Below are 24,077 nucleotides of genomic sequence, written 5' to 3'. Positions count from 1 at the left end.
AGTCCCCTAGCGGGTGCGGGGCCGCGCGCAGGCCTCGTCCGAGGAGCTCGAAGCCGCATCAGGGGCTCCGCCGCTGCGGCCGATGTCCTCCCCATCCCCGTCCCGCTGCCGTTCCCGGGCGCTCTCCCGCCCCACCGCGCGCGCCGGTCCTGGAATGCAGCGGTACGCGCTCATTGGCTGACGCGCCGCGCCCCCTCGGCGCCCTGGCGTGCTGATAGGCGCGGCGTCCCGTCAGTCCGGCGTCCTGCCGTTGCCGCGGCGCGGACGCACGCTGGATCGGGAGGTGATGGCCGGCGTGGAGCTGTTCTCGCACCCTGCGCTGCTCACGCGGTACCGGGCCGGGCTCTGCTCCGCCGCAGCGCTGGCGCTGGCGCTCCTCACGGTGCTCACCTACGTGCCGCCGCTGCTGGTGGCCTACCGGAGCCACGGTGAGCGCCGCTCGGCCCCTGCGGCGCGGCCCGGCCGGCGCGGGGCGGCCCTGAGGCCTCGCGCTGTCTCTGCCTGCAGGTTTCTGGCTGAAGCAGAGCGCGTACCTGGAGCAGCCCACGGTGCGGTTCCGGTACGAGGTGCTCTTCGTGGCCACCACCGGGCCCGGCCCGAGCAGCTTCTTGGCGTGGAGCACGTTCCCAGCGTTCAACAGGCTCCAGGAGGACCGGCTGCGAGTCCCGCTGCTGTCGGTAGGCCTGCCCGGGGCGGGCCTGGCAGCGGTGGCGGGGAGCGGAGCCGAGAGGGGAGCAGGGGAGCGGCCGGGGCCAGGGCATGAGCGGTGGCGGCGCCTGCGAGCGGGTGGCCTGCCGTGCACTGCTGCCTTCGCATAGCAGCTTCAAGCATAACCGCGTGCCTCGCAGCAGAATTCACTTGGGGCAAGTGACTTTTAACCAGTTTTACTTCCTCTCAGTGTTACAGAATGATAGACTCATTTAGGTTGGAAGAGACCCTTAGGATCATCAAGTCCAACCATTAAACTAACGCTACCAAATCCACCACTAAAACGTGTTCCTAAGCGCCACTGGTTTGCCTGAACGCATCCGTTTACTTTCCTCAAATGAGTTGTGCTCCCCTCCCCGCCATACAGCTCATCATGTTCTGAAGTTTGCAGGGGTTGCTAGGCAGCCCCTGGTTTTGAACGCAGGTAAGTGCTTTCCACAGCACATAGCCTCTGCCCTGCAGCCGTTGTTCCTTCTGGGATTCAACAGTGGCAGTTATTTTTGTGTGTTTCCTCTGTTACGAGTCCTGTCATGCTTGCAAATAGCTGAAGTGCTGGGCATCTGTGGCACAGAAGCGTAGCAAGCCTTGGCTCACAGCCAGGAATTGGCATACAGAGCCCATTAAGAGGCAGGCTGAGCATCAGTCACACATTTGCACAGGATGTGACAAAGACCCAGCGCTAAGGCATGCTTTGTAGCATGCAGGGGAGATGGAATGGGGTAAGGCGGAAGAGACCGTGAAGAGTCTGATGAGCTTTCCCTCCCTAGGGCCCATATGAGACTTTGTGTAACAGAAAAATTGCAGGCTTCTTGCTTGTCTCTAGTCCTGTGTCTATAAAGTCCAGCAGCTTTTTATTGCCTTCCTAACTGTGCAGTTTATTTGCTTCCTCAGTATGTGTATGCTGCAGTTGTGGAGGTCCTCTGGGGTTTTACCTTTTCTGGTTTTCTTTCTAAAAGAAGTTCCTGTCTTTAAAAAAAATTCTGACTGATTCTTTTAGACTAGAGAAGAAGACAAAAATCAAGATGGCAAAATGGATCAGTTGTATTTTAAATTGGAACTTCCGCTACAACCTACAGAGCATGTAGTTGGTGTTCAGCTGATTCTACTCTTTTCCTACCAGCTTTATGTAAGCATTTTTAGTTTTATTTGTTGTGACATACAGACCCAGTGTGATATTCCAGTAGTGGTTATGCAAAGGTTGAAAGAACCTCTCCATGTTTCAAATTCCTATCTAAAAGATTTATTTTACTAACAAATATTTCATTTTCTCTTCCTCTGCTGGATCATTCCTAGTCTAGCTCTGTTGCGTATTTTTGATATGTTTTGTTAGATTTTGGGGTTTTTTTAAGCTGTATATTCTCTTGGGCTGTAGGGCAGCATAGAAGACAGAGATGCACAACAGTGCAGTATCAGTGTAGGTGGCTTCAGGAAATAACTGAGTCTTGCAGTAGGCAGAAGGATGAGCATTTTTACATACTGCTGTGTCTTGACATAACCAGTTACTTTCCTGAGGTGGAGGGGCCGGCTGTTGCAGCAGCCTAAAAGTCCATACATTTTGCTTACTTAACAGGTCTTAAAGCAATGGTAATCATCTGCCAGGATCTTCTGTATCTTGTAACTGGGAGGGGGAGGAAGGTTTTGTAGGGAGACAGGAGAATAAAATTCTGCTGCCATTGCATCTCAAGTGGCAGTGCAATTAATACCTAAACCAGTGAGTAAAACACTAGTGCACAGAGAACCCATGGATGCATCTGAAAGGAGCAGCAGGATAGAGCTCTGTTGCATGCAGACACACAGACAAGAAGTTGTTTTACTAGGGAGATTAGGCTTAGTTTATCCAGGAGACTTGCTGATTGCAGATGGACAAGTTCAACAAGCATAGCTGTGTGGTGTAGAAAATATTCTTAAACCTGTGAGGCCCAGAGTAAAGGCTTGACAGTCCTAAATTTGTGCTGAAATATTAGGTCAGTGATTAGTATCACAGAGAATTCTGATATTCACAGTACCTTTGTTTTATAGTAGATGTGAAAATTTTCTTTCAGACTGAGTGGCTGATAAGGGCTAAGGAACTTCCTTGTTTGGTCCTTACTGCAGAGCAGGAGTCCTTAGCTGGCTTTGATTGCTGAGTATTTTAAAGTGTGTCCCTAATGAATGTGTTTAGTCCTCTTGCTGCTTTTCACATGTTATGGCAAGTCAGATCTTTCTGTCCTTAGCCACAGACTGCTGGACTTCACTGAATTTCCTGTGGAATTTGGTTTATAAAGTTAGTTAACTAACAACTAAGGTTGTTCACTTAAAAAAATGTAATTCATATTTCTTATTTGGTGTTCCCTTGTTTAGTCTAATGTGATGATCTGAAACTTGGAAGTCAGAAAAAAATCAAATCCATGCAGAAAATCTGTAGATATAAAGAGGTAGAAAAGTGCGTTGTGTGTCTCCCCGCACCCCTAAATTCATTTTTCTCTGTTCACCATTTCAGAGAATGTCAACACTTGTGATGCAGAGCATGGCTTTTCTTCAGTTTTTTTCTCCTGTGCCAGGGTCTCAACTCTATATGAATGGAGACCTGAAACTGAACCAGAGGCAATTACTTAACCATTGTGGACTGGATACCAGATACAATGTGAGGAAACTTTTTTTCCTTACCCATCAATTTCCCTACTTCTCTTTATCCTCCTAGTAGCATATGTGACAGCCTAATTATTTGCAGTCCTGCACAGAGTGGACCCTAGAACTTTGGAACTAGTGTTTTCTTGTTAGGCTGAAAGGTGGAAGAGGTTATTCTGCCAAGATGTTCAGTCTGATGTTTATGTGCGCTCCTTCAAGGACATGGTAACTTTGCCTAAGAAACTTGGTAGAATTACTTTCTTGAAGGGTGGACAAATAATGCAAGTATCTCCTTGTAACAGGTGTCTGTGGTCAATGGCACAAGTCCTTTTGCGAGTGACTATGATCTAAAAAACATCATCGCAGCATATTGGGATAGAAATGGTAAGCCTGGATGTATAGCTGCAAATTTCAGGACGGCAGTAGTTAGTATATTGGCAGCTGTTCTCTGAGGATTTGAGTTCTGTGTTAAGACTGAAAAGCCCCTTAACCTGGATGTTTCCCTTCCCCATTTCAGTGACAACAGTCTTTTCAGATCCCAACCCTCTTTGGATGACTGGAAGAGCAGCAGATACACCATTTATCATTAACGCCACTATTCGTTACCCAGTGGAAGTTATCTTATATCCTTTAAAAACTGCATATATTGTGACATAACTGGGTTGCATTATTTGGGCCTTCACATAAAGGCCAAATGAAAACTGTTTTCTTCTAGACTTGTTGCTAAACTTTTCCTTTGTTAGCTAAGCAAATTCTATAGTTCTGGGGTTAACTGAATACCTGTTTGCCTGTTCCTCCAAATGGTTCTGCTTGCATAACCACTTTTTGCCTTTCTGTACTGGGAACCTGTGTGGCTTTTCAGCGTTAATAACCTGGCCTTGAAGGCAGTTTCTTAGCCCTTCACAGGGAATATCCTTAGTAAGTCTTGCTTTGCTCCTGCAGCACCTGCTGTCCCAATCTGTCATGGATGCCACTATCAAAGCATGATGCTGTCTTCTGTGACTTAAAGCCAAATCATTAGAAATCTGTATGCAAGGTAAGCTCACCAAATAATAACCCCTGTGGATGTGGCAAATCTGTTACATGCACAGACAGACCTGAAATTTTTTTTCTACAAAATAATTCTTCATTCATTACATTATTCACTCATTTTCTCAGACAAGAGCAAGCCTGTGTTTAAACGAATGTATATGGAGCACACTTTCTATGAGGTTTGTTTACCTGCCTGAGCATTACCAGTAACTACTTTCTGATGAGTCAGGGAGGAAGTAGCCACTCCACACAATTGGTTTAAATGTCTTCTAGGCAGACATTCTCTGCAGCTTTTGTTACATACTAAGGTAAAAGGCTTTTAGGGGTTTCCATGGCTCAAAGGCTTTGAGTTTGCCACACAAACTGATGTCTAAAGTTTTGTGCCTTTCCACTTCTTAGTTCCTTTGTTTAGTTATTGCAGTGGTAGTTATCAGAAACTACTTCATTAACACTCCTTGACTTTCTTTAAATATCAGCCAGGATTTTGGGAAGTTATTAAATTTGCCTGGATCCAGTATGTCAGCATTCTCCTTATCTTTCTTTGGGTGTTTGGTAGGATTAAAATGTTTGTGTTCCAGAATCAGGTCTTGACTACAACTGCAATATCACCAGTTCTGCCAGTGTCTCCAGTACTGTCCTACAAACAGCACCAGTCCTGAAGAGATGCCTGAGAACACTTTAAAGAAATGCAGTTCAAAAATAGATACCTGCTTTCATTCTCAATGTGCTTTTTACTTCAGAAGATCAGAACTTTGTAAGTGTGTTCCGAGTATGTTCTGTTAGTGCTTACATTTAAAATACATGTTCATTCATCTGTTTCTCTGGGAACACTGCTTTGGGATGGAAAATTTTTATATTTTTGACAGTTAAAGAAGAAGCTCAAACAGGGCCAGAGGAGGCCACGAAGATGCTCAGGGGGCTGGAGCACCCCCCCTGTGAGGACAGGCTGAGAGAGTTGGGGGTGTTCAGCTGGTGAAGAGAAAGCTCCGGGGAGACCTTAGAGCAGCCTCCGAGGACTGAAAGGGGCTACAGGAAAGGGGGGAGGGACTCTTGATGGGGGGGGGGGGGGGGGGGGGGCGGGGAGGGGATAGGACGAGGGGTCATGGTTTTAAACTGACAGAGGGCAGATTTAGATCAGATCTAAGGAAGAAATTGTTCCCTGTGAGGGTGGTGAGGCCCTGGCACAGGTTGCCCAGAGAAGCTGTGGCTGCCCCCTCCCTGGAAGGGTTCAAGGCCAGGTTGGACGGGGCTTTGGGCAACCTGGGCTAGTGGAAGGTGTCCCTGCCCGGGGCAGGGGTGGGGGGCTGGATGGGCTTTAAGGTCCGTTCCAACCCAGACCATTCTGTGATTTTTTTTTTTTTTTTTTTTTTTTTTTTTTCAACTGGAACACACTGCAGTAACCAGTAGAAAGCAATGAGACTACTTCTACATGATCTTAGTTTTGTTAAACCTTGAAGACTGAAAATAATATGCTAACAGTAACAACATAAGCTGTTTTTACTGTCTTGTAAATCACTGCTCAGTTAGAGTTCTGTCAAGAGCTGTATGCATTTATGTGCACTATGACAGGGGAAAATATAAGGAATGTGAAAAAATGTATGGATGAGTTAAGGTCAGAGCCACGCTTCTGCAGCTGTGGCTATATATGCTCACCCATTTAGTTACTAAATTAGATGATGGATAAATTCAAGGTTGATGTGAGAAACTGGGTTGTGGGTGATAGGGTCTGCAAGGTTTGCACAATCATCTACTATTGGCATTATTACTGCAGCACTAGACCATTAATTGTAATTGGGACTAGTAAAACAAACCTGGTATTTATTTAAGCTAACGAAAAAAACCTATCAGAGAAGCTTCAGAGTTCCAAAACAAGTGAGTAATTACTTTCAGAACTTAAATGATCACTTAGAACAGATAAAAATTAAATCAATTATAATCACCTGGTGAGCACTGAAAGACTATGTCCCTCATTCTTGAAGGGAAGATTTAATTTTATTTTCTTTCTGGGCTGACTTTTTATGCCAGACAAGCTTAGAAGGGAAAACAGCAATATTTCCATTATGTTTTCAGTTTTGTAGTTAAGCAAAGCAGCGTTATGGCAGGAAAGAGTCTAAAACAATTCTAGATGCTAGTTAACAAAATTCTGAGTGTCTTTGGTTCTCTTGAACTCTTATGATGTGGTGCAGCTATGAAATGTGAAAGAGCAATTTGTACAGCAGTACCCACCTTTTGGCTATTGTCCTCTAGAATTCAAGATCCTGGCAGTTTAGAGACCTGCCTATTCCTTTTTTCTTTCTCCTCCTCAAAATGGCCAGCTTCTTTTCAAACTTCTGTTTAAGCTTATTTTAAACTTTGTAGTCTTGCAGTTTGCATTTCTCCCAAGTTTTACATGCTGGATGGACTCCAGCCTATTCTTTAGTGCAAGTGAAACATTAATGTGGGGAGCCATGTCTTGGTTATTCAAGACACTTTTGTGCTTGTGAAACTTAAGTACTTAGATGTGAATTGTAAATTATTGCAAGGAGCATTTGCTGTATATACATATATATTTTTTGGTTTGAAATCTTCAGTTTGCTCTTTGATCTTTAAAGTCTGTACCTGGCAGCCTAGGGCTACTGATAACTGGCTTCATACCAGAGTGCACAGAGTCAAAGCAACTGTCTACTGCTTTTTAGTGTTTCTAGGCCCTATAGAGGATGGACGAAGGGGCCGATATCTCAAGCTGATGTACAACTGGTCTGCTGTAGTCCCAGCTCTTCTCCCTTGCAGTGGTGATAGTGCTTGTGTGACTGCATGAGTTAATTCAGGGAGTTCATTATAGTGAAGATCATCTTTGCCAAATACACTCACTTTTCCAGACAAGGCAGTTCTGTGAGTGAACTTGGTAAGTGACTGCACGAGCATGAAGGTGGGTATAAGCAAGGGATGGAAATCTCTGGAGTGACCACAGAACCCCATTTTAAGGGTTTGAGCTGTTGTACTCTCACAGAATGGTATGTGTTAACAGTCCTCCAAACTGAACAGAAGCCTGTTTAAGGTAGCAACTGGAATGTGAAAGAGGATAATGCCAGAAAACAATAATAATATTTGGAGACTCCATTATCTCACTTTTCTCTCCTATTGTATCCTTCCACATTATGACAAATGATGCTGCTCAGAGCAACAGTTCAGTGAATGCATGTGAGATAAATTGTGAATAGGTCTGGTTCAGGAAATACAGAGAAAAATATCATTATGTTCCATTTTCCTTTAGAAGGAGAAAGCTGGAAAAAATCCTCTACAGTAATTTAAGACAACTATTTAAGTTAAAAGGAGGAAATAAAAAAAGAGTTAATTGCTTGCAGGTGACATGCAACTGTTTAGTATGACCTGAAGCAATCCCTCCCTTTCTTTTGAAAGAGGAACTTTTGAAAGGGACTAAAGTGAATGCAGTGTAAAAGGAGCAGTAAAGGTAGATGTGACAACAGCAGGGGAAAAAACCTGTTTGTAGTACCTCTGGTGGGGTAACTTCCTGGATCACTTTTATGCTGCCCACAGTTCTTGGTTCATAGTTCTGCCTCGTTTTTCAAGCTTGGAGAGGTATTCTGCTTCTGTAAGTAACCAAGCAATAGAAAAAAGGTAAGATTTTTACAGCTGTAGCAATAAACTGAAGTACAAGGAAGAAATATACCTGAGAATCCACTGCCACTAGCGTTAGAGGAGTTTTAGGAAGGAGTCATCTTTCTTGGAAGGCTCTCTGTAAGGACTCTTCCTTTTAGCTTTCTAAGTAACAGAAAATAAAAAGACAAAACCACGGTGCTGCTACACAGATCTGTATACGCATACGTCAGCAGTCTAAGTGCTGTTCGTTGAGGAAGGACAGAGGCATGTTAGGATTAATCGTATTTCAGTAAGTGGCTCTGTAAGAGGTAAGGAGCTGGTTAAAAGTTCTGTGCGTAAACAGAAGTGGGAAGGTGGACGAGCCGTGCTCCGGCAGGTTTTTAGGGGGTGATGCCTGGATGAGACACCTCCTCCCCGAGCGAAGCCGAGTAGCCTGCCGCTGCAGGGCTCGCCCCAGGCAGGCAGGACGCGGCGGCGCCGAGCGCGGGGCTGCGGGGGCCGGTGGGAAGGCCCCGGGGGGCCGCGGCGGGGGGGGGGGGGGCGCCGAGCGCGGCCTCGGGGAGGGCTGATGCGCGGGAAGTGCTGCGGGGGAGAGGCCGCGGGCCGGCCCCGGTGAGGCCGCCGGGACCCCGCGGGTCGCGCGGTCGGGCCTTTGCGCCAGGCCCCGCCGAGCCGGTCCCGGCGGGGGCGGGCGGGGCGGGCGGCCGGGCCGCCTCTGCCAGGCTGCGCCGTTGCCCGGGGAATGCTGCGGGTGCGGGGCGGATCGGCCCCTTCCCGGCTCCTCCCGGCGCCTCGGCCACGTCTGAAAGCGGCTCATTGTCTCTGAGGGCGACTCGGATCCGCGGCGGAGCCGGGAGGCGGCAGGAAGGTAGGGGCAGGCCGGCGGGCGTGGGGGTGCCACGCAGGGCTCGCGGTGGCGGCCGGCGGGGCGGGGGGGTGCGGGGCGGGGGCAGACCCGCTCTCCGGGGCTGGCAGCGGCGCTCGGCATCGCTCGCGCTGCGTTTCGGGGGCTGTTGGAACCGCGCTGCCGGGGCAGGAGCGGTGACAGCCCGGCGCCGGTGTCGCGCGGTCCCGGCCGGGCGTTGCTTGAACTGTGGGCAGTTGTTGACAGAGGTGAAGCTGTTGAAGATCGGCTTTTTTTTTTTTTTTTTTTTTAACTCCCCCTAGAGATCGTGGCTGATTCGGGTCAAGGTGGTTTTGTTTGCTGGAGTTAGATGGTGAAATCAGGTGCTTTGGAGAACATTCCCCGTTTTCTTGCTGTTTTCCTGCAGTGTCCAGCCTCTCTTTCTAGGTGAACGTGACATACTGGACCAAAGAATTTGTCGTTGTTTCTTACTTGCAGCGGTTGCCTCAGTGGGGCACACAGGGCACACCTCAACCGTTCGTCCTCAGACCGAATTTGAGGACGCTATTGTACTGGTGCAGACAAAGTCCCAAATAAGTGAATAGCGTTCAGTCACTGCGAGTCTCTTTGTCACCCCAGTTTTGCTATCCTTAAAACCAGTAAAAATTCCTAACAAAAACTGCAACTGATCAGACCTTATTTCTTGAACACTGGTAATTCTAGTAGCTGAAAACACTTTGTGATCTTCAGCTGCGTTGCATGAAGAAATAGAGAAATAGGTGTAGGGCCACACCTCGATGCTGCCATTTGTCCAGGCTGGACAACTTTAAGTCCAAACAATCTAAAATAATAATTAAAAAAAAGCCCAGTACCTTTTTTTAAAGTAATTTTTATGGTTGTATCATAAAATTATGGTGTTTCATTGTATCATAACGTATTTAAGGCTGATGATTACCTGGAAGCAACTCTTCTAATCTCATTTTCCACTAGATTGTAAAAGGAAGTATGTTTTCAAAAGCTAAATTAACACTATCAGCTGAAATGCTAATATAATGTCAGAATTCAAAATGTCTGATCACAGTACATTTACCATACTTGTATTATTTCCATTGCAGTTTCACTGTTGTATTAAACAAGCGGGCTTATTAATTCTTTCAGCTATTTAGCAATGATCAGCTATTGGAAAGACTTTGAAGTACCAGTGGTTATAGGAGGCACCCTCCAAAACAACTTTTTCTTTCCCTGTTCAAAGACCAATCTGCATATTATGGCAATACAGTAAGCTTTTTCCTTGTGAAGATGTCTCATTTCTAGCTGTGGAAGAACACTGGAAAGTGACGTTTTGTCAGCTGGATGATTTATAGCAAGAATTACTAGCAATATTGTTGTGCATTTTTCTTGGACCAGCTTTGTCATGTTCCTGCATGTCACTTTTCTGAGCAGCAAACCATGTTTTTAATGTTAGCTCACAGAAGCCATTCTGGTTGCGGTTGCATTGGTACGATGTCTTACAGGTGAAGTATGTAGTGAGTAAACTTCTCCATGGGGTATAGTAGACCTTCAGGTGATCATTGTTCTGTTTATCACGCCATGCACAAACATTTTCCTATTAATTCTATAAAATGCATGATGACATTTGCCATTATCAGTTCTTTTCACAGTACTGAGGTGTTTTGGAAAATTATAAGTACACAAATGATACTTATATTTGGCTCATATGATTGCTCTGAAAGTCAGCATTTAGTGTATGACAAGCATACAGGACAAAATCATTTTTGGCTAGCAAAAGGTTGAGCACGTAACATAGCATTAGGTATTCATTTTTCCGTGGAAGAGATTGATCTGGGAAATTAATTGAATGTGTATTTTTGCATTTTGTGGAAGCTGAAGTAATTTCTGTGTAATCTATAAAGACTTTGCCTTTAAAAATGCTGCATAAACTGCTCTAAATGAAAGTGTGCTGGAAATTTTCTCAGACACAAAATGGCCAGGGAAGACTTTGACAAAGACAGCTAAGATTCAGTTACTCAGAAGTCATTTTAGGGGAGTAGGTACTTGTTGTTCTTCTCAGTTGTTTTGCTTCATTCCAGCCAGATTTTTCAGTCTTTCTGCAACAGACCCAGACCTGTTTGTTCTGAGGGAATCTTTCATCCCAACCTTTTGTCCCAAACTCAAAGAGACCCCATGTTTCTTTACAGCTCTAAAGTGAGGCACTCGCTTTCTGTCCTCCTACAGTCTTTTTAGTATCCCAGAAAAAAATGAGAAGTGTAATAGGAGAGTCTTTTTTTTTTTTTAAGCTATAAAATTATTTTTTGTTAATTTACTAGGTGTCTTCAGGTTGAATTCCATACTGAAAGGAAGTTCACTGAGGAATTGTGCTCCTTTCAGTGCTGACCTGCGAAGATCTGATTACTCAACTCCAACATTACTTGTCTTACGTGACAAATAAAAGTCCCTGAAAGCAAGAGCTAAATGATCATCCACTGCACAACATATTTCTTTCTTCCTCCATTATTTTCTACCATTCGGGGTCTGAAAAGTGCTCTGTTTAGAAAACAAGCTTTCTGGGATCAGTACTGCTACTCACTGTATTTTTCACCTTGCCCAGTAAAACTGGATAGCTTTCTGTAATGTATCTAGTCTCTTGGCAAGCAATGGCAGATGCTAGTGGCCCTGCAGCTCAGCGTTTTATCAGAGCCAGTTTAAGTGGTGAAGAAAATTACTGCTTTGTTGGACAGTTTGTATAATTCATTTTCTTTGCACAGTGTGTAAGAATAGTTATTCTGGGGCAGACTCAGGGTTCATCCAGTCTAGGATCTTGTTTCCATTAGTAGCCGTTAGCGGACAAGCCCTGTGACAGGGCTTGACTCAGGACTGTCAAGTAAACCATACGTGCAGATGCTTTTCAGATCACGTTTTGAACATTTGCATTGGCTTGTGAAGAGGTGATTTGTTAGAATTAGACTCCTCAGGAATTTGTTAGAATTAGACTTCTGATTATTTTGCTTTTTGCCAGAGCTCTCACTGAAGATACAGTATCACAAAAGTGATACATATACAAAAGTGATAGCAGTATTACTTATACTGCTATCACAGAAAAGGGAAAACATTGTAACTGTTACTAAATTTATGCTTAGCAGTATTCATTATGTACAAAGCATGTATTGTGATACCATCCAGTATTGCAGTGTTTCAAACGTCTCAGCTGAGGGATGCGAAAGGTGTTGGAGTGCTCTGTGCACTGAGGACTCAATGTCCCTCACAGTCTGTTTTTCAGCCTCTTGTAGCTCCCCTGCTGCTTCTGGTCAGTCTGATTTCATGAGTCGATGAGGAGGTGCTTGCTAGAGGGTTTTGTCACTAAGATGGCAGCTATGCTGGGACAGCTGGCCCCTCTGGTGCTTCTCTCCCTTTCCCCCCGTGTTTTCAGTCTGCTCTAGTCAGGCAGGTGCAGCTGCAAGGAAGCACTGCTGTGGAGCAGAGGAGGAAGGAAGGAGGCAGGAGCGAGCCCCTTTTTAGCTCTCCTGAGGGGAGCCTGGGGTAGGCTGGTAGTGCTGCTGAGCTGTAGGCGCAGGAGGAGGGTACTGGCGAAAAGAGTCGAGGCAATGCAGAGCAAGTCACGGACTAGTGTTTCGCCTAATAACTAATGAAGTTCTGGCCTATTGCCTTTCTGTGCTGAAAGAGCAACCTAGCCTCACCAGCACCCTCTGGCGAGTCCTGCCATGGAGGATCAGAAGGCACAGCCTGTATCATGAGATCCTGTCCCTCACAGTTAATGCAATGATATAATGTAATCTATTCAGTAGATTTATAAATTATATATATTTATATGTGTGTGTATATATATTCAGCAACTTTTTGAGAAGGTGATTCTTCAGGTTATTCAAGAGCTGCTTTCTGCCTCAGCTAACATTGTCAAAAATCACAGAAGAGCTTGGTGGGTTATAAAGTTGCACATTAAAGGAGTGTAAGTTTAACCCGGGCTGAAAGCACCTTAACTGCAGAATGCAATTGCAAATGGTAAAAGGGTATTTACATGCAAATAGAATTACAAGTGCCCAGTGTGAGAAATGCAGAAATAAAAGGCACTGTTTACAGAGAAAATCCAATGAACTGGATGTGTATTTGGCCTCATGCACTGGAAACTGCCTGAGAGAATACTCTTACAGATGCTGCATTTTGGAGTGTAATTACTAATTTCTTTGTGGTGTCTGCATGTGTGCATATTCCTGAGAAACATCCCAACTTTCCAAAAAGGGTAGAAGATGAATCTTAAATATTCAAAATGGATATCTACTTAGTGCTTTACTTTGATATTGCACTTCTTCCTGCAGGTTATATCATACTGAAGAATAGGGAAATACTTTAGCTACAGTCATTTTACATATTATTTGTAGTGCTCATGGTGGGCAAACTACTTCAGGCACAAATTATGGACTAATACTCATGTTAGCAGGTCTTTCGTTGGCACAGTATTGTCTGCAACAGTACTTGGGTGGGAATCAGGGTGAGAAGAGGTCCAAGAGGCAGTCAAGGCAGATGTCAGACAAAAAGCTACATGTTTTCATTCCTCACTCCTCCACCCCTCACCAATAACGTATAAAGAACAGTTAGTGTTTGCATTTCTGCAGAGTGATCTTGATTAGAATGGAGCAGCAGTTCTGTGTAGCTGGAGCAGAAATGTACTAAGTCTTTAAAAAGCATCACTGGGTCTCTAAAAGCTATGTAATGGGGTTAGACTGTGAGGAGCTGCAGAATGCAGTTGTGCAGAAAATGGCTAATACTTTGCAGATGAGAAAGGTTTGAGGTAGTTATGGCTCGCTGGCTTTCAGGCATAGAATCTGTTTCAGGATAACTCCTTGAACTAGCAAATGCAACTGCTCTTCCACTTTTGCTCAGATTCTTTCTTCAGCTCTGTTTGGCAAAGTGTTAGTGCAGGCTGCTGGATTGCTGATAGTCCTCACAGTTTAGAGAAACTCATAGATGCTTCTGGTGACATAATATGAAGAAATTCGCTGCTTGAATGAAGCAGATTTTATCTGTGAAGAATGGCCATGCTGAATTAAAACAAAAGTTTATCTATCTGCTTTTGTGCCTGACAGTAGCAAGTAGTGGACTGCTAAGGAAAAAAAATTACATAATACAGGAAATGTGATTTCTCCTAGTATACCTCCCAAATGCAGACAGATACCTCGGGCCATCTATAGTTTAGGGAATTGCTAAGCCACTAGCTGTAGCCTCATCTTTTCATTTAGCTGTCCTTGAGAGGCTCTCCTTCCATTAGTTACTTTAAATTGATGTCATTTGTTGAATTCTTGTATACTCTTGCTGCCATAGCATTTTGAGGCAGAGTTTCACGTTTTTATGCAGTGTACAAAAAGGTTTTGTCATGAGTGATCATTTAATTGAATTCTCCCAATTTTCCTGTTTTGAGCAGTTGTGAGAGTGTTTTTGCAGTTGCTGTCTCCAGGCCCATTGTGATTTTCCTGTCCAGGGAGCCGCTCTTCCAGGCTGAGTGATAGCCACTTCCGTATTCCTTTTACAGGAGTCATTGACTTTCCCTGTGCTTGATCTTACTGTATTCTGCTATATTTTCTTGAATTATTGTGGGCAAATTAGCACACAAAATATGGTGCTCTAAAAAAAATAATTGGTGCCATATGGAGTCAGGACTCATTCGGATCCCAATCAGGAGATCTTGGAGCTACGCCAGGGGCCCAATAATTCCATAGTAAACATTTCATGGTTTAGTGCAGTGCCAAGGTATCAGTTGATAGACCAGACTACACCTGTCATTCTTCAGTTCCCTTTAAAGTACAGCTTTCATATTGATTGTGCAGCAAAAACAAAAGCCAACTTGCAATGTATTTGGTTCACAGACACCCCAACCCCCCCCATCCCACTGCCAAAAGTTGGCGACATATTTGTTTGCTGTCCAGACACTGTTGCTGGAGCAGAAAGGGGACACTGGGCTATTTTTTCTGGGCTATTTTTTCCGGGCTATTTTTTCCACACTTGTCTGCCTGAATATAGTAGTAGCTATTTGAGTGAATATATTGACATCTGGGTCTTGTGAGAAGGTAGGCTCTTTTTGTGGCTTTGAATTTGCTTATGAACCTGACCCTGAAAAACAAGGTTATTTATGAGCATTCTGTTATACTTGTTATTTTGTTACTATCCTCTCAGGAATATGGAAATATACGTACAGGGGGGTTTTTTGTTCCATTTTGCTATTTAAAAAAAAAAAAGGATCTTGAAGTGAAAACAGTAAAGGTTACTGTATAGAGGAGCTGGTGAAGTATGGGCTGGATAAGCGGTCAGTGAGGTGGATTGAAAACTAGCGGAAGTCCAGGCCCACAGGGTGGTGGTCAGTGGAACGAAGTCTAGTTGAAGGCCAGTAACTGGTTGTGTACCCCAGGGGTCAGTACAGGATCCAGTCATTAATGATCTGGAGGATGGGAAGAGTATACACTCAGCAAGTTTGCTGATGGTAGGAAACTTGGAGGAGAGGCTGATACTGGGAGATCTTATCAATGTTTATAGATATCTGAAGGGAGAGTGTAAAGAAGATGGAATCAGGCTGTTTTCAGTGGTTCCCAGTGACAGGACCAGAGTCAATGGGCCCAAATGGAAATACAGGAGGTTCCTCTGAATATCAGGCAACACTTTTTTGCTGTACAGGTGATGGAGCACTGACAGGTTGCTCAGAGAGGTTGTGGAGTCTCCCACCTCAAAAACTGTCAGGACATGGTCTTGGGCAACCAGCTGTAGGTGGCTTTGTCAGGGAGGGGTTGGACCAGATGACATACTCGAGCTGCCTGTCAACCTCAATCGTTTGTGATACAAACCAGGGTCCTTTAATTGCCATTTGGAAACTACAAAAGAATTGTACCAGCTTCATGAGAAAGATGTGGGGTTTTTTTTTAGTTTGTTTCACAGAAGTTGTGCAAGTTTATCCCTTTCACTGTTCATTTATGTTTTATAAGGTTGGCAGTTAGCTATGTGCCTGTGTAATGCGAGCAGTGACCCAGTAGTGACCCTGCTTGAGAGACTGATCACAGGGGAGGCCTAGCATGACTCCACCTGAAAAATCCATGTAAATGATTTTGTGGCATGATTACGTGGTAGATGGTCAAAAGGTATAATACTGATTAATTTGAAGACCTGTGTGCATGGCTCAAGCTGTGTTCTGTTGCCAACCGTGGTCTGGGACTCCCCCACTCTCTTTTAACATCTATGCCTTTTTGTTCCCTACCTTCTTCTAGCTCCAGTGCTCATCTGTGCTGTGCTGAGTTGTTTTGGTGCTAAAGAGCTAGGTGAAGAAAAAAAAAGTGGCTCACTTTCTTCCAGGCTAGCAGACTGAAATGGCTTGGCAGAGTGTCTGATAAGCATTGGGACTATACAAGACAGGCTTAGGGGGCCATGGGTTTCATCCCAGGAGGTGCTATTGCAGTCATATGTCACAGACATTTGCTCAGAGTTGATGAGAATGTGGAACCACTGGAGGAAAGGGCCTTGCCTCAATGAACAGCTGTCATGGTTTGAACTCAGCTGGTAGGCAATCACCACACAGCCAGTTGCTTACTTTTCCCCCCCCATCCCTGGTGAAATAGGGAAGGGACAATAAAAGGAGAATTCATAGGTTGAATTAAAAAAAACATTTTAGTAGTAGTAATAAAACAACAGTAACAATAGGAAATCCAAACAGGTAATACACAATGCAGTTGCTCACCACCCGGCGACCAGTATACAGCCCGCCCCCAGCAGCGATCCAGACCGCACCAAAGATCCCACCCTGCCAACTAGAAACGGAAATGAGAGAGCACATGCCTCCTTCATATACTAAGCATAACGTCACATTATATGGAATACTCCAATGACCAATCCAGGCCTGGCCCTCCAGCTGTGCTCCCTCCCAGCCCAAGGAAAGTTAACTCTATCCTAGCCGAAACCAGGACAACGGCACAACCAGTGAAAACTCGGTGATAACTGTAGTTTGAGAGATAAATAAGTGCTGTTGCTAAGCTACAGAAACAGACTGTATGGTGAAATAGGGACACTTCTCACTAGCCCAGGTTGCTCAAAGTCCCGTCCAGCCTGGCCTTGAACCCTTCCAGAGAGGAGGCATCCACAATTTCTCTGGGCAGCCTGTTGCAGTGTCTTGCCACCCTCACAGTAAAGAATTTCTTCCTTATATGTAATCTAAGTCTAACTTCTTTCAGTTTAAAACTGTTACCCCTCATCCTGTCACTACACTCTGTGACAAAGAGTCCCTCGCCATCTTTCCTGTAGCCCCATTAAGTATGGGGAGGCTGCTCTAAGTTCTCCTTGGAGTCTTCTCCAGATGAACCCCCCCAACTCTCAGCCTGTCCCCACAGGGGGGGTGCTCCAGCCCCCGAGCATCTCGGTGGCCTCCTCTGGCCCCGCTCAAGCAGGTCCACGTCCTTCTGGTGTTGGTGCCCCAGAGCTGGACCCAGCACTGCAGGGGGGTCTCCTGAGAGCGGAGTAGAGGGGAAGAATCCCCTCCCTGGACCTGCTGGCCACGCTTCTCTCGATGCAGCTCAGGATACAGTTGGCTTTCTGGGCTGTGAGTGCACATTGCTGGCTCATATTCAATTTCCCACCCCCAAGTCCTTCTCCTTGGGGCTGCTCTCAATCCTCTCATTGCCCAGCCTGTATTTGTGCTTGGGATTGTCTCGACCTATGGGCAGGACCTTGCATTTGGTCTTGTTGGACTTCATGAGGTTTGCATGGGCCCACCTCTCAAGCTTGTCAAGGTCCCTCTGGATGGCATTCCTTCCCACCAATGTCTCAATCGCACCACACAGCTTGGTGTTGTTGGCAAACTTGCTGAGGGTGCACTTGATCCCACTGTACATGTCGCCAACAAAGATGTTGAACAGCGCTGATCCCAACACCAGCCACTGAGGACACCACTCGTCACTGCTCTCCACTTGGACATGGAGCCATTGACCATAACTCTTTGAGTGTGACCATCCAGCCAATTCCTTACCCACCGAGTGGTCCATCCGTCAAATCTATGTGTCTCCAATTTAGAGACAAGGATGCAGCGCAGGACAGTATCAAATGCTTTGCACAAGTCCAGGTAGATGATATCAGTTGCTCTTTCCTTATCCCCCAACACTGTAACCCCACTGTTGAAGGCCACCAGATTTGTCAGGCAGGATTTGCCCTTAGTGAAGCCATGTTGGCTGTCACCAGTCACCTCCTTATTTTCCATGTGCCTTAGCATAGTTTCCACGAGGATCTGCTCCATGATCTTTCTGGGCACAGAGGTGAGACTGACTGGCCTGTAGTTCCCTGGGTCTTCCTCTTTTTTGCTTTTTAAAAATGGGAGTTATGTTTCCCTTTTTGTGGACAGTGGGAACTTCATCTGACTGCCACAGCTTCTCAAATATGATGGATAGTGGCTGAGCCACTTCACCCACCAGTTTCCTCAGGACCTATGGATGCATCTTGTCAGGTCCCATAGACTTGTGCACCTTCAGGTTCCTTAGATGTTCTTGAACCTGATATTCTTCTACAGTGGCGATTTTTCATTCTCCCAGTCCCTGCCTCTTGGGCAGTGTGGTTGGAGCCCTTGCTGGTGGAGACTGAGGCAAAAAGGTTATTGAGTACCTCAGGCTTCTCCATATCCGAGGTGATCAAGTCTCCCTTTTCCTTCCAGAGAGGTCCCGCATTTTCCCTAGTTTTACTTTTATCATCAATGCACATGTAAAAGCTTTTTTTGTTGCCCTCGACATCCCTGGCCAGATTCAATTCTGTCAGGGCTTTGGCCTTCCTAACCTGCTCCCTGGCTACCTGGACAGTTTCTCTGTATTCCTCCCAGGCTACCTGTCCTTGCTTCCACCCTCTGTAGGCTTCCTTTTTATGTTTGAGCTTGTCCAGGAGCTTCTTGTTGATCCATGCAGGCCTCCTGACATTCTTACTTGACTTCCTCTTTGTTGGGATGTGTTGCTCCTGAGCTTGGAGGAGATCCTTGAATATCCACCAGCTTTCTTAGGCCCCTCTTCTCTCTAGGGCTTTATCCCATGTTACACTGCCAAGCAGATCCCTAAAGAGGCCAAAGTCTGCTCTCCTGAAATCCAGGGTAGCGAGCTTGCTGTATGCCCTCCTTGCTGCCCTAAGGATCTTGAACACCATTTCATGGTCACTGCAGCCAAGGCTGCCCTTGAGCTTCACACACCCCACCAGCCCTGCCTTGTTGGTGAGAACAAGGTCTGGCATAGCACCTCTTCTTATTGGCTCCTCTATCACTTGGAAAAGGAAGTTATTATCCACACATTCCAGGAACCTCATGTATTGCTTATGTGCTGCAGTGTTGTCCCTCCAAGAGATATCAGGGTGGTTGAAGTCCCCCATGAGGACCAGGGCTTGTGAACGCAAGGCTGCTCCTATCTGTCTGTAGAGGGCCTCATCTGCTCGGTCTTCCTTGTCGGGTGGCCTGTAGCAGATCCCCACTAGAATGTCTCCTGTCCCTGCCCTCCCTTTAATCCTGACTCATAAGCTGTTAGTCGGCTCTTCATCCCTCCCCAGGCAGAGCTCAATGCATTTCAACAGGTCATTGACAGAGGGCGATGCCCCCTCCTCCTCTCCCCTGCTTGTCCTTCCTAAAGAGCCTGTATCCTTCCATTCCAACACTCCAGTCATAGGACCCAGGTCCCACCACATCTCTGTGGTACTAATAAGATCGTAGCCTTGCAGGTGTGCGCACTCTCCAGCTCCTCTTGTTTATTCCCCATGCAACATGTGTTTGTGTAGAGGCGTTTAAGTTGGGCCCTGATGAAGTTGATTTACTGGATAGAATTCCTTGTGCTGCTCTTCAGGTGCTCTCCTGCTGCCCTGTGATCCCTCTCCAGGCTCTGGGCATGTTTTGCTGGCACTGGCATTGAACTGGTAGGAGTGAGATGGATTGAAGTTCCCCTCCCCTGGCAACTTTGGTTTAAAGCTCTCTTTACCAGCTTGGGAAGCCTATGACCAAAGGTGCTGCTCTTCTTCTCTGACAGATGGACCCCATCAGCCCCCAGTAGACCAGATTTCTCAAAATGAGTCCCATGGTCTAAGTAGCCAAACCCCTGGCTGTGGCACCAGTCCCATAACCAATTGTTAATTTGCCAGATTTGACTGGCCCTTTCAGACCCCTTCCCTTTGACCAGGGTGATTGATGAATAAACTATCTGCGCTCCAGAGTCCCTTACCACTGCTCCCAGGGCTCTGTAGTCCTTCTTGATACTCCTCAGACTGCTTCTGGCTGTATCAGTGGTGCCCATGTGAAACAACAGCAGCAGCTAATAGCGGACTGTACGAGGCTCAACAGTCTCTTGGTGACGTCCCTGATATGAGCCCCTGGTAAGCAGCACGCCTCTCTAGGGAGTGTGTCAGGTTGGCAGATGGGTGCCTCTGTACCTCTGAGAAGAGAGTTGTCTACTACTATCACCTGTTACCTTTTTTTAGTTGCACTGGTGGTTGTACGTGGAGCGTATTGGGCTGCCTTACTCAGCTCCAGCATCTCTCCTGATGTGATGGGTCTGGAGGTATTTAAAAGATCTGTAAATGTGGCAGTTAGAGATGTGGTTTAGTGGTGGATTTGGCAGTGTTAGGTTTATGGTTGGACTCGATGATCTTAAAAGGTATTTTCCAACCTAAATGGTTCTATGATTCTGTGTCTAACAAGCGAGAGATGATACTATGGCAGAAAACTTCCACAAGCAGGTTAGTACCTTACTCATTTGCCTTACTCTCCTTACAAGATACTGTATGATACCGAAGGTAGATGCTTTTATTGACTGCTTTTTCTTATTTTCCTACTTTCCTTTTTCATATTTCTGCTGTTTTTCTTGGCTTAAAAACAAAAGTTTAGTAGCAAAATTGTGTTCATTTAAGATAGAATGCATTTCTTTATATCGTGAAGAGACATTTATGCAGTGGAAGGAGTCAAAACTGGCTATTTCTAGTCTTTCATTCACCATTTATTTCAGCTTTTCATACTAATTAATAGTCTTTTTCATGTTTCATTAGGCTAGCACTAAGAATGTAATGCATTTATTATGGCAAATGAGCATGTGTCTGTATTCATTAAGTCTTCATGGTTTACTTTCAAGAGTCCAAAGTGTGTTGATATATGTACCTTTCACTGTAACAAGAAAAAAATTGTCTAAATGCAGCTAGATAGCAAATGCTTATATGTAATACTCTAGAGATGATCTTCATACATGAGACTTTCCTAATACTGCGCCTGCTAACATACACTGACTGCTTACAGGTGGAATCTGCAAAAGCGAGAGCACAGAGGAGTAGGTGCCAAAAACCTCTAGTAAAAAGTTGTGAGGAATGCATGTGGCTTGAACTTTGACTTCAAAGTAAAAGAGAAGCCCACTTGGGCTTCTACTACTTCCAGGAGTAACATGCAGACTAATTCTAACTCACAAATGGATAATTCTGTAAATGCAAACTCAGGGTATTCAGTCATGGTGTGTATGCACTCCAGCCCAAAGACACACACATCAGTTGCTTTTTCATGTTAACATTTCTTGCCAGCTGCAGCTTCAGGTTGAGAGTTTTCACCCATCTCCTGCAATTTGGAAAATAGAGGGTTGTGCGGAAGCATCAATTGGTGTAGCACCCTACCATCACTGCAGGGCACAGTGCTCACATTAGTTAAGATGATTTTTATTTCTGTAGCCACAGTTACTGATGTTCCTGTCTACTCCTTTTAAGGGATAGAAGCCCTTGTTAGACTGAAATGGAAATACAGTGGAGCGATTCAGAAAGGGTTTTTTCCCTCAGCAGTGTTTAGCAGAATTCAAGCTGAGGGCTTTGTGTATTTTGGAGATTTTTTTTTTTCCAACAGTTGAGCTGCATCAACCCAAGATTTCCTTCAGCATCAGACGTTTGCTCCAAGCTTATTTCTGCTGTGATCTTGCTGTCATGCATTACTTTCTTTCAGTTTCCAACACCTGTCACCTGCAGATGATCGTCTCCCAGTGCCACTGATTAAGAAAGCAAATAGTGCCAAATACATGCATATTTGAAGAAAAGTTTTACTACTGCAGGAGTTTTTATTGTGTAAGTTATATCATTACTGTGCCAGAGGAACAATGGTTCACCAACATTTTCCTTCTCTTTTTCAGCTTTTTAAATTGCTTTTCCTTGGTGAGAATGGCAAGGATTCGGATTCCTAGCACAATCGTTATACTTTTTGTTATGGTTCAGACTGGATTCTTACTCTTCATGTATGCTCGCTACAGTAGCTTCATGCCTCAGTCTGAGGAGAAACCATCTCAAGTCCACATCCTTATTCTCTCCTCCTGGCGGTCAGGATCTTCTTTTGTCGGTCAACTTTTCAGCCAGCACCCCAGCGTCTTCTACCTGATGGAGCCCGCGTGGCATGTGTGGGTTACAATGTACCAGAACAGTGCCAAGGTCTTGCACATGGCAGTGCGGGACCTAGTAAGGTCGGTCTTTTTGTGTGACATGTCTGTATTTGATGCTTACATGCCTTGGAAAAGAAACTTATCCGATCTTTTCCAGTGGGCAGTGAGTCGGGCTCTGTGTTCAGCTCCTGCTTGTGACTCCTTTCAACGTACTGACATAACCAGTGAAATGGCATGCAAGACTCTTTGTGGACGGTACCCATTCAGCAAAGTGGAGGAAGCCTGTAAAACTTACAGCCATGTTGTCATCAAGGAGGTTCGATTCTTTGACTTGAAGGTCCTCTACCCCCTTCTCACTGATCCATCCCTGAATCTCAAAATTATTCACTTGGTCCGTGACCCCAGGGCAGTTGTCAAGTCACGGGAACAATCGGTCAAAGCTTTAGCCCGTGACAATGGAATTGTTTTGAGTACCAATGGCACTAAAGTGGAAGACAACAAATACAAAGTAATGCAAGAGATTTGTAGAAGTCATGTTCAGATTTATGAAACAGCTACCCTAAAACCACCTAATTTCCTTAAAGATCGCTATTTAATGATCCGTTTTGAAGATCTGGTCAGAGATCCATTATCAGAAATCTCTGAAATGTATAAATTTGCAGATCTTAGTTTGACCCCCATGCTCAAAAGCTGGATCTATAATATCACACATGGACAGGGACCAGGAAAAAAAAAAGAAGCCTTCAAAATCACATCTCGAGATGCAGTTAGTGTTTCACAGGCCTGGAGAAATGTTCTTTCCTTCCAGAAAATAAAGAAAATACAGGAAGTTTGCAGAGGTGCTATAAACATGCTTGGCTATCAGCTGGTGGATTCAGAAAAAGAACAAAGAGATCTGTCATTGGATTTAGTGTTGCCAAGACGACAAAATCAATTCAGTTGGTCATCATTTAATCCAAAGCACTGAGACATTATTTTTGAGAGATCTGGGGGGTGGGGGGGGGTAGATGATTGAGTATTTGCCTACTGTGCAGCATATAGGTAATTTGAAAATCCTTGGCTGATGAGTTTAGCTGTCTTCCTGTCTGCTGTTTTTCCGTAATGGGAGGAGGATTTTCTTCTGAGTTTCTTACACCACAAAACCAAAAAAAAGCATGAGAAATGCCATGAGATACTTGTCAGATTGCAAATTTACAGCTGAGCTGTGCTGTTCTCAACATTGTTTTAAAAATATAAGTACTTTCTATTAAAAGATGAATTGTCAAAAATGTCTTTGTTCATTGATAATAGTTCACTTGTTGTCAATGCTTTAAATCTTTAAGAATCTCAGTTCTTAATTTGTACGAATAGAACAAAGTAGAAACTAAATTCCCTCTCTTTCTTCCCGAATTGCTTGACTGACTTCTTTTGAAGTTTTTGTGCAGTTGTGTGTATTTTTAGACTTCTCTTGATGTTTTAAATTTTGACATAAAAGTTCTCCAAGAGCGGAGCGACCGCAGCAGTTCTGTTGTAAAAGGCTTAAGCAGGCACTTCATTTGTTGATAGAGTTCTTAGTGCTTTCCCTGGAATGGCCAAGTTTGCAATCAGATCCTTGAATGCTGTGTTGGCATGAAGTGCAAAAAGCAAAAGAGGTGAAGAAACTTTGAGTGGAATCACTGTGGAAATAGCTTATTAATGCCACCCCAATCATGCATTCTAACGCTGCAGCACAGATTAGGCACATGCTTGCTCCTCCAGTACAATTCATAGCATTATCCTCTCACTTCAGAACTACAAGTTGTTGGTAATGAACATCACTGAGAAATTTAAGGTGCCTTGGAAATCTGCGTATTGATTATACTGCTGTATGGAAGTGATCAATTCAAACAACTTTGATAGCAGAGATAGACACTTGT

General features: G+C 44.9%; 2 protein-coding genes across 3 annotated transcripts; both read left to right on the top strand.

Annotated features, from left to right (window-relative positions):
• Positions 1–260: 260 nt before the first annotated feature.
• TMEM231 (transmembrane protein 231) lies at positions 261–6,951 on the top strand. 2 transcript variants are annotated; one of them, XR_012625153.1, is made up of 8 exons: positions 261–428; positions 508–677; positions 1,706–1,834; positions 3,188–3,331; positions 3,618–3,699; positions 3,833–3,943; positions 4,822–5,101; positions 5,745–6,951. XR_012625153.1 is itself a non-coding variant. In XM_074840040.1 (7 exons), exons 1-7 carry the CDS (start codon positions 287–289, stop codon positions 5,004–5,006), a joined length of 963 nt encoding a protein of 320 aa, XP_074696141.1. In that variant the 5' UTR covers positions 261–286; the 3' UTR covers positions 5,007–5,175. The 2 variants fall into 2 exon arrangements, 1 of the variants encoding a protein (XP_074696141.1); XM_074840040.1 differs by lacking the exon at positions 5,745–6,951 and having other exon boundaries at positions 4,822–5,175.
• A 12,605-nt stretch (positions 6,952–19,556) lies between these two features.
• On the top strand, positions 19,557–23,450 carry LOC141929927 (carbohydrate sulfotransferase 5-like). Its single transcript, XM_074840018.1, has 2 exons — positions 19,557–20,521; positions 21,940–23,450. Exons 1-2 carry the CDS (start codon positions 20,427–20,429, stop codon positions 23,147–23,149), a joined length of 1,305 nt encoding a protein of 434 aa, XP_074696119.1. The 5' UTR covers positions 19,557–20,426; the 3' UTR covers positions 23,150–23,450.
• The last annotated feature ends 627 nt before the right edge of the window (positions 23,451–24,077 follow it).

Source organism: Strix aluco, chromosome 14 (genome assembly GCF_031877795.1).
Source record: "Strix aluco isolate bStrAlu1 chromosome 14, bStrAlu1.hap1, whole genome shotgun sequence".
NCBI lineage: Eukaryota > Metazoa > Chordata > Aves > Strigiformes > Strigidae > Strix > Strix aluco.
This window is presented reverse-complemented; position numbering and strand designations above follow the sequence as displayed.

Excerpts from the sequence above, each read along its gene's own strand:
- LOC141929927 (XM_074840018.1), top strand. The coding sequence starts at position 20,427 with ATGATCTTAAAAGGTATTTTCCAACCTAAATGGTTCTATGATTCTGTG. Across the intron at positions 20,522-21,939 it reads CAGAAAACTTCCACAAGCAG|CTTTTTAAATTGCTTTTCCT; the intron begins GTTAGTACCTTA and ends TCTCTTTTTCAG.
- TMEM231 (XM_074840040.1), top strand. The coding sequence starts at position 287 with ATGGCCGGCGTGGAGCTGTTCTCGCACCCTGCGCTGCTCACGCGGTAC. Across the intron at positions 3,332-3,617 it reads GACTGGATACCAGATACAAT|GTGTCTGTGGTCAATGGCAC; the intron begins GTGAGGAAACTT and ends TCCTTGTAACAG. Across the intron at positions 3,944-4,821 it reads AGTGGAAGTTATCTTATATC|AGCCAGGATTTTGGGAAGTT; the intron begins CTTTAAAAACTG and ends TCTTTAAATATC.